General features: G+C 45.4%; 1 protein-coding gene across 1 annotated transcript; it reads right to left on the bottom strand.

Moving 5' to 3' along the window:
- Window positions 1-3,333: 3,333 nt before the first annotated feature.
- Window positions 3,334-12,224, bottom strand: LOC149326760 (zinc finger protein 593). Its single transcript, XM_089563876.1, has 3 exons — window positions 11,941-12,224; window positions 8,964-9,026; window positions 3,334-3,485 (listed from the first exon to the last, which is right to left on the bottom strand). Exons 1-3 carry the CDS (start codon window positions 12,132-12,134, stop codon window positions 3,368-3,370), a joined length of 375 nt encoding a protein of 124 aa, XP_089420002.1. The 5' UTR covers window positions 12,135-12,224; the 3' UTR covers window positions 3,334-3,367.
- Window positions 12,225-12,518: the final 294 nt, after the last annotated feature.

Raw genomic sequence — 12,518 nt, 5'->3', positions numbered from 1 at the left:
TGCTAATGTAAACAGTTTGCAAGAAGCTCTAGAAAATTATGCCCTTGGTGTTGTCAGCCTACTGCCATTCAGAAGGCATAATCACGAACGCGCATGAAAAAAAAATGCTGCGTTTACTGTACTCTGCGGATTAATGTCCTACACGGAAGAATGTGTTTGAGAGAAAGTTTTTCGGTGCCCTGAAACCAAAACGTTGAGTGTAAACACGAAGGGTTCCGACGGATAAGCCTCCCATCCAAGCCAGAGCTGATCCAATGCTGCTGTGACCCAAAGTCGCGACCGTGTTTCATGCAGCCTCGACCAGTCAGCTGTTGCAGAGCCAGCCGACTGCACGGAGATTGTAGTCAGGTTGAGCATAACATACGAGAGCTTTCTTTTCAAGCACACACGCCTTGTAAATGTTCTGCACTCAGGCGTAGAGCAGTCACTGGGCTCTCATTGGAGAAAAAATTGCTAGTGCCTGAAGACGAGTGCCACTCATCTGTGTAATGCTGAAGCCGTTAATGCGCTGTTACCTGCCGGACATTCTGCATTACCTTTAGATCATTTATGCGACAGAAGTAAGCAGTAGCTCTGCAAAAGAACTGTGCTCTTCCCTAGAAGCAGGCCAGGTTGCTTGGCGACACAAATTTCTGCAAAGTGCATCAGAGTTCTTCCTTTGACAAAACAAGAACAAAGAACATTATGTACAGCGCAAAAAATGAAGACGGGAAGAAACACGCAAACAAACAAGCGCCTGTTTGTTTGCGTGTTTCTTCCCCTGTCTTAGTTTTTCGCGCTGTACACAATGTTCTTCCTTTGATAGCTTCCACCACTTGAGGAAACCTTTAGAAAGTGCTGCGTTAGATGTGGCAAAAAAAGGAAAGAAACAAGGTTCCTCCAGTAGTGAGTGGTTTAACGACCACAGTGTTGCTGGCACTGAGCACACCCGAGCAGCATCCGCGTCCTTGGTACCAAGCTTTAGCCAATGTTGCCAGATGATGTGTGGAGGTATGACGGGAGCACTTTTCCACTAACCCTTGGCACTGTGGACTTGTTCCTTCTCAGTGCTTGAGCAAAACAAGGGGGGGGGGGGGGGCAAAGCATCCCAAAACAGCCACAGAGCACTCGCCATTGTTCTGTACGCACTGAAGACTTTTTTTCTTTTCTCTCTCTCTGCATATTACTAATATGCTAGATATGTCAACACGACGCAGAGGTGCACATATATATATATATATATATATCTTACATGTGTATATGTACGTATGTACTATATCTAAGAGAAAAAGATGTATGTACGAAAGAACAAGAAAGCTGTTTTTGTATTGTGCCAATGCTGCTGTGAATGCAGGGAAGGATCAGTGATGCCATGCATGTAAATAAAAAAAACTGTCCTTTTGCAGAAAGTGTTGCGTGATTACTTGTCCAAGTCTCGAACCCTTCACACCTCGTCCGTCAGATTTAGTCGTGCCAGTGTCTTTTGCACTGCAGGACTTCTTGTGTTTCTTACTTGCACGTGTTTTTTACTCGCACTCGGCAGCACTGAAAACCACGGTCGAAGCTGTGAGGCGCTCTGGCCCCAATTTTCACGGAGTGTGAACTATTTTTTGGCCACGGATTTAGTTTGAAGCGATTCACCCTACCAACCGCGTATCATGTCGCCACGTGTACTTTTCACTTCTCGAAATCTCAACGAATCACAGGACGAAAATGTGGCAAGAGGTAAAACGAAGTCCAGGAGGTGCCAGTCACGGCACTTAAGATCTGTCGCTACGAAATATGTTTCAGTTTCTTTCTTTCTTTTTATTTGTTGCTTAGACATTTGCCTAAGAAGGGGCTGAGGCTAAAGGCACAATGTTGCCTGACAGGGCCTCAGCCCCCTACTACATGACAAACAAACATAAAAATTACAAAAGTCCGGCGGGCCGGTACAAAATAGTATTGTAGTAGGTTGTGTGGCAAATTACTTTTTGCGTGCGGACTTAGCCTGTGCGAACAGGCACGCTAGCTTTGGCAGTGTTGCCTGGTATGTATGAAACGGAGTATAGCTCCTTAATGCTGTTGCGTTAAAATTGTGCAAAGCCGTGTTCCCTTTAACGTAGTCTTGGATGCTGGCTTTGTCCACAAGCAGAGGACAGGGCAACCGCACGTTCGCTGATGCAAATCAACCGATGTCAGTGCACCACAGCTTAATGGCTCCTCCTCCGAGAATGCGCACTTGTCTTGTAAATGCGAGACCCTCGGTGCGCCAAACATCTGACTCCCTGCTGCTAAGGCTTTAACCTCGAAAGCAAGCAGCGTAGTTAAACTGGAGTGCATAGGCTCTGACTGTTCAAAGCCACTGGTTTGAAATGAACAGCGCCTTCACACTTAAAAAAAACTCGCTTACATCACGCTAATCCACCCGAAAGTTGAGTACGCTTCTGCCATATGGGGCCCCCAAGAAGCGTACGTCATAAACTACATTGAATCCCTGCAAAACCACGCTGTTTACTTCATCTTTTCAGATTATTCACGCTTCACCAGTGTCGCAGCATTAAACCAACGTGCCGAGATGGAACCACTATCATGTCGACACCATTTCGCTCGCCTAACATTACTTCACAGATTGCATCATCATCCCACCCTCCACGACGACTTCTTTTTGTCACACTCTGCAGTCTTTCCTCGCCGTGACCACGATAACAAAATAAAACGCATAACATGCCGTTCATTGTTTTATGTGTAATCATTCATTCCTCGTGCCATAACAGACTGGAATAACCTGCCATCACACATGGGTACTGAGGTTAATTTACAATCGTTTCGGCATTCGTTAAAACAAACCATGGACTAACATATTTTGTATTTTTGTTGTATTATGTGCATTTACTGAGTATTTTATTCTGTGTTGTTTGTTATTATTTGTGTACATTGCTAGCTTTATTTCATACTTCGTTATTACATGTATTTTGTTTCAAGTGCCTGTGCCGTATTTTCATGCTTGTGTCGACCCCCCCCCCTCCTATGTAATACCCTCACACGAGGGCCCTTAGGGGCATTGCAAATAATAAATAAATAGAACAATAGGGGATATTCAAATTTCTGCAAGTGCGCTTTCCCGCATAACAATGTTGCCCAAAACAAGATGGCTGACCATGTGTTTCTAGGTGAAAAAAGCAAGAGGGACTAGTTTTTTGTTTGATTCTTCCAAAATACGTTTCTTACATTCTATCCACACCCTTAGTGCCTGTGCTGTAGGCCTCACATTTTTGTTATAGAGAAATCAGTCTTTTCAACATATTTATGTGGGAAAGCGCACTTGCGGATTATTGAATATCCTCTATAATAGCTGACAATAACAAGATCACATACACAGGGGCCACTTTACTTCCACTAGACACGACTACTCCTTGGGGGGCTGTGATTCCACTTTGCGCCTTTTGGGTGGAATGTAATTTCCCATGCCGGCTGCAGCTTCGGCTTCGGCTTGGCTGTACGGTTCCTCTTCCAAGGCCTTCAACCTGGGTGGTCACAAAAATAACAGTGCTCAAGCTTGAAGTTCATGAACACAGGGCGCAATGCAAAATCAACAACTGTTCATATGACTCGGGGGAAACCAAGTATAACATGCTGTTGGCCCTGACAGGAGCATCTATACTCCGTTTCATACATACCAGGCAACGCTGCCAAAGCTAGCACGCCTGTTCACGCAGGCTAAGTAGTTCGCCATAGCAGGTAAAGTAGTTCGCCTTACAACCAAAGCGAACACAAGCATATTTCTTAGCGACAAATCTTAAGTGCCGTGACTGGCACCTCCTGGACTTCGTTTTACCTCTTGCCACATTTTTCTCCTGCGACTCATCGAGATTTTTAAACACAAAAAGTACACGCGGTGATATGATACGCAGTTGGTAGGGCGAACCGCTCCTACTCAATGCTGTAGGTGTTAGCAGCGCACACGAAACAAGGAAGGACAGAAAAGGTCCGTCCGTCCTTGTTTCGTGTGCGCAGCTAACACCTACAGCATGAAAAACCAACTAGCCCAAGAAAAGACGATTCTGTCCTACTCAATCCGTGCCCAAAAAGTAGTTCACTCTCCGTGAAAATTATGGCCAGAGAGCCCGAACACTGAGTGCCTCACAGCTTCGACTGTGATTTTCAATGCTACCACATCGTATTATACCGCTCTTGGTATTCATCCAAACACTGATTGGAGTTTTGAGATGAACGAATTATATGTGACGCAGTAACATGGTTTCCCGGACACACTACTTCGGCAACCTCTGCAGCGTTGCCTGCTATGTATGAAACGGAGTGTACGTGCTCCTATGTGCCTCTCCTCCTCCCCACTGCACTGGTGGAAAACATCTATTTTAATGCTGAATCAGTCTCTCTCAGGCAGGATTACGAGTGTCCGCTCTAATCAGCATAGACTGTCTATTAGGACACCAAGGACAAAGCTAAGAGAGCTCTGCCCTTGCTTTTACAGCTATTTTTCTATGATGTTACAACAGTAACTTGCCGAACAATCAATTTTGAAAAAAGCAGTAGAGAATGTCTGAAAACATTCTGCGCATTTACACAGTTCACTTGATGACATCCTAGTCGAAATCAAGAGGAAGAAGTGGGCTTGGGCAGGGCATGTAATGCGAAGGCAAGATAACCGCTGGTCCTCAAGGGTAACGGAGGGGATTCCAAGAGAAGGCCAGCGTAGCAGGGGACGGCAGAAAGTTAGGCGGGCAGATGAGATTAAGAAATTTGCGGGGATACGGTTTGGTTTGGTTTATTGGAGTTTAACGTCCCAAAGCGACTTAGGCTATGAGGGACGTCGTAGTGAATGGCTCTGGAAATTTCGACCACCTGGGGTTCTTTAACGTGCACTGACATCGCACAGTACACGGGCCTCTAGAATATCGCCTCCATCGAAATTCAGCCGCCGCGGTCGGGATCGAACCCGCGTTTTTCGGGTCAGCAGCCGAGCGCCGTAACCACTGAGCCACCGCGGCGGGGCGGGAAAACGGTGGCCGCAGCTGGCGAAGGACAGGGTTAGTTGGAGAGACAGGGGAGAGGCCTTTGCCCTGCAGTGGGCGCAGTCAGGCTGATGATGATGATGATGACTTGATTTTACTATTTCAGCAAGTGTTTACTTCATGCAACCCATGTGATGACCACTGGAGCTACACCTATGCATCGCCAAAAAAAAACTGAAGGGTGATCGAATTGGATTGATGAGAAGAAAATGCGAGCGCATGCTTCTCTACGTTCGTGCTATCGGTCTGTAGCCTGCAGCATGAACTGTACCACTATGACCACTCATCATCATCATCATCAGCCTGACTACGCCCAACTGCAGGGCAAAGGCCTCTCCCATGTCTCTCCCATTGACCCTGCCCTTCTTTGCCAGTTGCGGTCACCCTGTATCCCCGCAAACTTCTTAATCTCATCCGCCCATCTAACTTTCTGCCACCCCACTACAGCTACCTGTAACTTCACTAAGCCACTGTCATCACTAAAACCCAATCACTACCACCTCTCACAGAAGTGCCCTTACAAAGTTGCTAGCACTAATGTTTCATTATAGTCGGTGTTATAGCAGGTGGAGAGTGAGAACTCTCCCTAAATGCCACCTGCCACAGTTGCCAGGTGAAGGCGTCACACAGACACCGACGCTGGACATTTTTTGCTGTCAAGGCCCTCCTAATGCTCTTGCATTAAAAGCAAGAGCAGCAGTGCCCAGGACATTAGTTTTAGCACTCTTTTTTGGAGTGGTCAAAGTCTCTGTGGAGGTTCTTGACACCAAATGTACCACTGCCCACTAGTTCAGTTTGCCACTATAGTCAGGTCAATTTGTAACGCAAGAGACCCCTTTTCTTTTATTACATAATGTGAGGGTACCGCAGTGACAAAGCACCCAGAGTAGTCAGACAATAACACACCACAGAACAATTCATCTTGTGAAAACAGATAACGATGTTCTGCAGCAGCATGAATGAAAGTGACTGGTCCAGTACTTAAAGGTGCACTGAAGAGGAATCTGAACTCGTCTTTTTGCCGCGGGAACTCAATCCACACGCTCCGAGCGTTCCTGGAAACTTCGAATTATTGCCCTGTGCGGCCGATTTCCCTAATATTAATCGGATTAACATCTGGCTCCCGCCTTTTTTTTTTTTAATTCCCTGCAAACAGGCGGAGGAGTCAACCAACCTCTCACCCAGTCCCGTGGCGGCTTGCCACTCTGCCATTGGCGGAGTGATACGTAGTGATTGGCGAAAGCAAAGAGTCCACTTGTATATTTATTTCTGTGGGCGCAATTTGCAGCTATGTAGTCTCTAACTAGGTCTATTTATTCCCGGAAACCTAAAAGAAACAGACTAAAAGCAAAAGCAAAGTCACCACGCCACTGCCTGAAAGGCACTCCATGCGTTGGTCGACTCCTCCCACTGTATGCAGGGGATTAAAGTAAAAAAAAAAGACGGGAGCCGGATGTTAATCCGATTTAATTAGGAAAATCGGCCGCGCAGGGCAATAAATCGCAGTTTCTAAGAACACTGGGAATGTGTAGATGGAGTTCCCGCGGCAGAAAGACGAGTTCAGATTCCTCTTCAGTGCACCTTTAAGCTCTCCCCTGTGACCCTCAGCCCCTGCAGGTGACAGTAAGACCTTTCGAGTGTTCCCCTCTCCCGTGCAACCTTACTGCAGCTTCTCTCAGCTTCTGCTGCTTCGATGAAGTGAGGTGCTCGAAGTGCACACTTTCACGAAGTGCACTTCCCTGGAAAGAATGACACTTTCGTGTGCGCTGTCACAAGGCAAAGAAAGTGTCATTTGAAAATGACGGCAGTGGCAATGACTGTTGTAGCAATCTGTGGAAACTGACTTGTTTTTGCCCAAACACTTTGAGAATACGGTTTCATTGTGATTATAATTACTACAAGCTCCTTGTCAAGAGTTCATTTCAGCATCTGATTACATGTTATTAATATTAACTACACAAATCATCACAATGTAAGACTAGAGGTCAATCCAGAATACATCTACAAAGTAAACACGGCAGAAAATGCAGACAGGGCGACTTCGGGGCCGATGGAAGAATGCAAGTGTGTGGCAGCAGTAATATGTTGCATGCAATCCCAGGCTCACACTGCACTAAAGCAATCGAGTCGCAAGCCATCGAGCGAAACAACAAAATTTGATATCGCAAGCACTGAGAGCGAGATTAAGTGTTTAAACGTGTGCATTATTTTTAATTGCTGATGGCCTAAAACAAGTGCCAACTGAAAGACAGGTTATAAAAAAATAAGAGATTTTAAAACATTTTGATCAAATGTTTAGGGGAATCCCCCAAAGTAGAGTAGATTTGTAATAAGGGAGTAATTGCTCATTGACATCCACCCGAGCGCAGCCATACGGCTACAAAGGAAAACTATACAGCTTTCTCAGAAACTTCGTAGTTAAAGAAAAATTCGTCCTGGTCCGGGGTTCGAACCCGGGACCACCGCTACACCGGAGCAGTCGCTCTACCAATTGAGCTAACCGGGACGGCAAGCTTGTGGTAGGGCGAGAGCGAATTGATCAGTAACTCGAAGTGGGAACTGGGTTGATCAAATGTGGATTCCCCTAAACATTGCTTCATACATATTACGTGCCCTGCCCAAGCCCATTCCTTCTTCTTGACTTCGACTAGGATGCCATTCAACCGTGTTTGTTACCTGACCCACTCTAGCCTCTTCCTGTCTATTGACATTATTGACATTACAGCTATTATTTTCCTCTCCGCAGCTTTCTGCGTTGTCTTCAATTTAAGTTGAACTCTTTTCTTTAGCCTCCACGTTTCTGATGGAAATGTACAGTGCAAATATAGACTAGGACACAAGGAAGAAACATGGAACAGATGAGCGCTGCATTTGCGCTCTCCACAGACAGACAGGAGTCTTTATTTGCGCTGTACATTGCCATCATGAATCACCAACATGCCCAGACTGCCACCTTAGTGATCCACGTTTCTGCCCTCATTATGACAGGCTAATTCAAAGCAATGAGTACATGACTACACACATGGCATGAGTGACGGATTTCTTGTTATACACCCTGACAGCCTGGTACAAGTCACCGCCTGTCAAGTGGCTTAGCAGACAACAACAAATCAGTTTTGGCAAAAAGATAAGACCTGTGAGAAGGTCTGGAGCAACGGAGTAGATAACATAGCATTGATAGCTCTTGTCATTATCTGCTTTCCTACTTCATTTAACTGTGCACTGTTGGCAAGGTTCCTCTCTTCCTTTTAGTGTCAAAGAGCATGGAGGGAACTTCTCCTTGGAGTTCCTGAAAGCAACTATTAATCAACTTTTTGGGAACTTTCCCAGAACTTTGGGCAGCTTGCAACCAACACCTACGCAGCCAGGACCACCACCCAAGCCACCCACCAGGCAGATGCATGTGGACACATGGGCCTTAGCATCAACCCCTGTTCATCATCATCATCATGATCAGCCTGACTGAGTCGAATGCTTTCTCGTAATCAATGAACGCTACATATAGGGGCTGGTTATATTCTGCGCATTTCTCTATCACCTGAATGAAAACGTGTATATGGTCTATTGTCGAGTATCCTTTACCAAAGCCTGCCTGATCACTTGGTTGATTGAAGTGCAAGGTTGTCCTGACCCTATTAGCGATTACCTTAGTAAATACCTTGTAGGCAACAGACAAAAAGCTGATCGGCCAGTAATTCTTCAAGTCCTTGACGTCTCCTTTCTTATGAATTAGGATAATGTTAGCGTTCTTCCAAGCTCCTGGTACGCTCGAGGTCACAAGACATTGCGTACACAGGGTGGCTAGTTTTTCGAGCAAAATCTTACTTCTTACTTTAATTTTAATTTCAGAATGCCTGTTCCTTTTTTTTTTCCATAACTGCACAAAACTCTGGTCCTATTCAGAACTTTTTTGAAGGAATCCAAAGGTAGCCACCATTGCCCCAAGTCCAAACAACACAAGAGACTCACCTCCGTTTGTGATTCTTGCTCTTCAGGTGGTCGTTCAGTGAGTTTTTGTCCATGAAATACCTCCTGCATAAAGGTGGGAAAAACAAAGCACGCAACATGGCTGAACAGGGAGACAGCAAGAAATGAAGAGAGGTGCGGTCAGATACAGCTTCCGTCTGCAGTGAAGCTCCGCTCACATTCATGACTGGCACACGGAATTCCTCCACAAAAAACAGTCTGCCAATGAAACTTTTCTGGATACCTAAAAGCTAACCATGAGACGAAATTATAAATGCAAGACATTTGATGCCTCTGGCTTTCGGAACCAAACTATACTATGTCAAGATGGTTCCTTAAGAGCACGCAAACCACTGTCGACAAATGCTGAGAAGTACAATCATGGCCAATTGGTGATCAAGGAGTCCCTCTGGGTCTTCACATCACTACTCGGAATTGAGAAGAAGGAAAATTTTGAAATCCAATTTTTTCAGGAATAAACGCATCATTTTTTGCCAAACAAACATCATCATCACTAGAAAATTTCAGTAAAAACAAAAATTGGATGGTGTTGCCATCAGAGTCCCTTCGAAGGGCAACTCCAGGAATTTTTGAACGCCACGAGTAGGTAATCATCACATTCCTTACAGTACCCACTCTCTGGTAAAAAAAAGCACTTTTCAGCTTTTTGAGTAGAAGTACTTAGAAGAATAGTAGAAGAAATTTTTGAGGTTGTTCCACACAACAACAACCTGAGTGTGGCACAAACCTCGCAGCTGGTGGCAGTAACTGCGTGCAGAAACTGCTTTGACGAAGCTCAGCAAAATTTATAACGTAGCCACATTTGCCCCTTACATTGATGCAACAATGTTGTGCCTCAACAAGCACCACACTTGGGCATCTCCAGAGTTACATTGTGTAAACACCTCGTATGAGAGTGAACCATGCAATGAGCACACCGCCACTCAGTCCTGCAAACTACCACTATGTCAATAAGAACAACAATGGGGCAGAGTTCATATGGCAGGTTCTCTCAGATCATGAATGGCAGTTTACAAATATCCCTCAAGAGAAAAGTATACAACAGGTGTATCCTACCGGTACTCACCTATGGGGCAGAAACGTGGAGGCTAACAAAGAGGGTTCAGCTTAAGTTACGGACAACGCAGCGAGCTATGGAAAGAAAAATGATAGGTGTAATGTTAAGAGATCGGAAGCGGGCGGAGTGGGTGAGAGAACAAACGCGCGTTAAAGACATCCTGGTCGAAATCGGGAGGAAGAAGTGGGCTTGGGCAGGGCATGTAATGCGGAGGCAAGATAATCGCTGGTCCTCAAGGGTAACGGAGTGGATTCCAAGAGAGGGAAAGCGTACTAGGGGGCGGCAGAAAGTTAGGTGGGCGGATTAGATTAAGGAATTTGCCGGTGGCCGTAACTGGCGAAGCACAGGGTCAATTGGAGAGACATGGGGGCGGCCTTTGCCCTGCAGTGGGCGTAGTCAGGCTGATGATGATGGTGATGACTATGTCAATAACTTCTATAGCTTCCTGCACAAGCGACATAACAGACCTAGGCTGATATCGACCTGCAAAGCATCCCAATTAAACTGTGAGAACACAAGCATCGAGTGCTCTGCCACACCCATTGCTACTGCTGCTGCCTTGAAATTGGTAACATAGCACGCACTTTCTTAAGTCCTACATATATGCACTGATGCAAAAGGCTTATGCGACCACCTCTACCGGGTGTTTCAGCGAACACTTTAAAAAATTTTCAAAAATAGGCTTTTCAGGGTAACATTATGGCTTTTGCGGCATGCAGCCTGGTGGACAGCAGAAAACCGGTGAATCATATTAGTAACCTGGTTAACTAATTTCTAATATTAACTTTTTAACTATTAGAGTTAGGCACCTGGTAACAATTAGAGATCTGTAGCCAGTCGTTAGTAATAGCCATATTAGTTTTTAGAATTTCAAAAACGTGATTACCCTTGGCGCTGTGGCTCGACAAAATTTCGCTTTTTCAACCAGTTGCGCGCACTGGAGGGGTCGCCTTTCCTGCATGCTTTCAAAAGACGATGTATTTTCGCACGATGCTGCTAAAATTTGTCTAGCCACAGCGGCGAGGGTAATTGCGTTTTTGTAATTCTAAAAACTGATATGGCTATTACTAACGACCAGCTACAAATCTCTAATTACAACAAGGTGCCTAACTCTACTAGTTAAAAGCTTAATTATTAAAAATTAGTTAACCAACTTACTACCTAATACAATTCACTGAATTTCTGGTGTCCGCCAACACTGGAAATACCATGCCGCAAAAGCCATATCTTTACCCAAAAAGCCGATTTCTGAAAATTTTTAAAAGTGTTCGCTGAAACACCCGGTATAATACCTCCAAGCACTGAAACACACCGCTGCCCTGAATTACTCAAAGTGTTTGCATTCGTGTTTTGAACAAAACTTTCGTCATCTTCATGTCATAACCAATTTACAGGACGCTGTTCATCGGCCAGCACTTTCAGTTCTCACACAGTGTGCACATGTTGTACATGTTAAGAAAGCATGAAAGTACGGTGTGTGTGAGAGTGCATGCGTGTGCGTGCATCCGCGAATGTTCTTTGGAGTTCCGTTGGCTTCCTATCACACAACCATTCTACTCTTTACAGCTGCGTTTGCGGGCGGGAACAACATTTCGTTCAAAATTTGGCGCTGTGCCTCGTCTTAAAGCAATACTGCGTTTACAGCGTACTCCCATACAGGCACAAAGCACGGAATCTTCTAGATTCCTCTATTGTAGGGAACCAGAATGAGCCACATGAGCTGTCAGTAGGGCTGTACTGAAAGCGTTCGTGGAAGCACATCGTTTCAAAACACGTTTGCCGACGCAGCGACTTGTCACACTCGCATTGACAAAAACAGACACTAAGGGGGACGGTAAAATTCCCTCATGCAACATTTTCACACAACAAGCACAAGATAATATGAACAGCAACACTTCTCACGCGCAGTGAAGGCAGTAGAACTGCGCATCGCCGGGCATGTCGTAGTCGACCTCTTGGTTCAACAGCTTCTCGGCGTTCTCCGGCTGCATGTCAACGTGAATCTGGTCGATGTCCTTGGCCCTACGCTTTGTCTTGTCCTTCTTGTGCGAGGCTGTGTAGCCCTTGTGCGTTTTTTTCCTCCCATAACGGGTCATTTTGACGGATGCCAAGATCTGCCGCACACGCTGCGGCAGTAGAAAAACGTTAAAAGGACGCGGCCATCTTGTATTGCATGGTTGCCAGCGGACGAATCTTCAGGCGGCCACCTTTGGAGGCTTCAACAAGTTTTTCCACTGAATGGGCGAGGTGCGTTTCCGAAGTGAATGCAAACGACCATGAAAAAATTGTCTGCTAGCTACTTCTGGTTCCAAATTTCTCCCACGCACTGCCTTCGTGCATCGTTTATTCGCTAATCTGTTTGTACAGCATCACCGTAAGATCAGCGCGTGCTGTGTATGAATGCGTCCTGAGCGCAGAAAATGACAATTACGAAAGATACGAGAGTTTTATCGTGGTTATAATCAAGAGTTTAATATTGC

Source organism: Amblyomma mixtum, chromosome 10 (assembly GCF_055824585.1).
Source record: "Amblyomma mixtum isolate Tamu chromosome 10, ASM5582458v1, whole genome shotgun sequence".
In the NCBI taxonomy this organism is placed as follows: domain Eukaryota; kingdom Metazoa; phylum Arthropoda; class Arachnida; order Ixodida; family Ixodidae; genus Amblyomma; species Amblyomma mixtum.
The sequence above is the reverse complement of the archived record's forward strand: the minus strand, read 5'-3'. Positions and strand labels throughout refer to the sequence as shown.

Excerpts from the sequence above, each read along its gene's own strand:
- LOC149326760 (XM_089563876.1), bottom strand. The coding sequence starts at position 12,134 with ATGACCCGTTATGGGAGGAAAAAAACGCACAAGGGCTACACAGCCTCG. Across the intron at positions 9,027-11,940 it reads TTCTACTGCCTTCACTGCGC|GAGGTATTTCATGGACAAAA; the intron begins GTGAGAAGTGTT and ends ACCTTTATGCAG. Across the intron at positions 3,486-8,963 it reads AGCAAGAATCACAAACGGAG|GTTGAAGGCCTTGGAAGAGG; the intron begins GTGAGTCTCTTG and ends GTGACCACCCAG.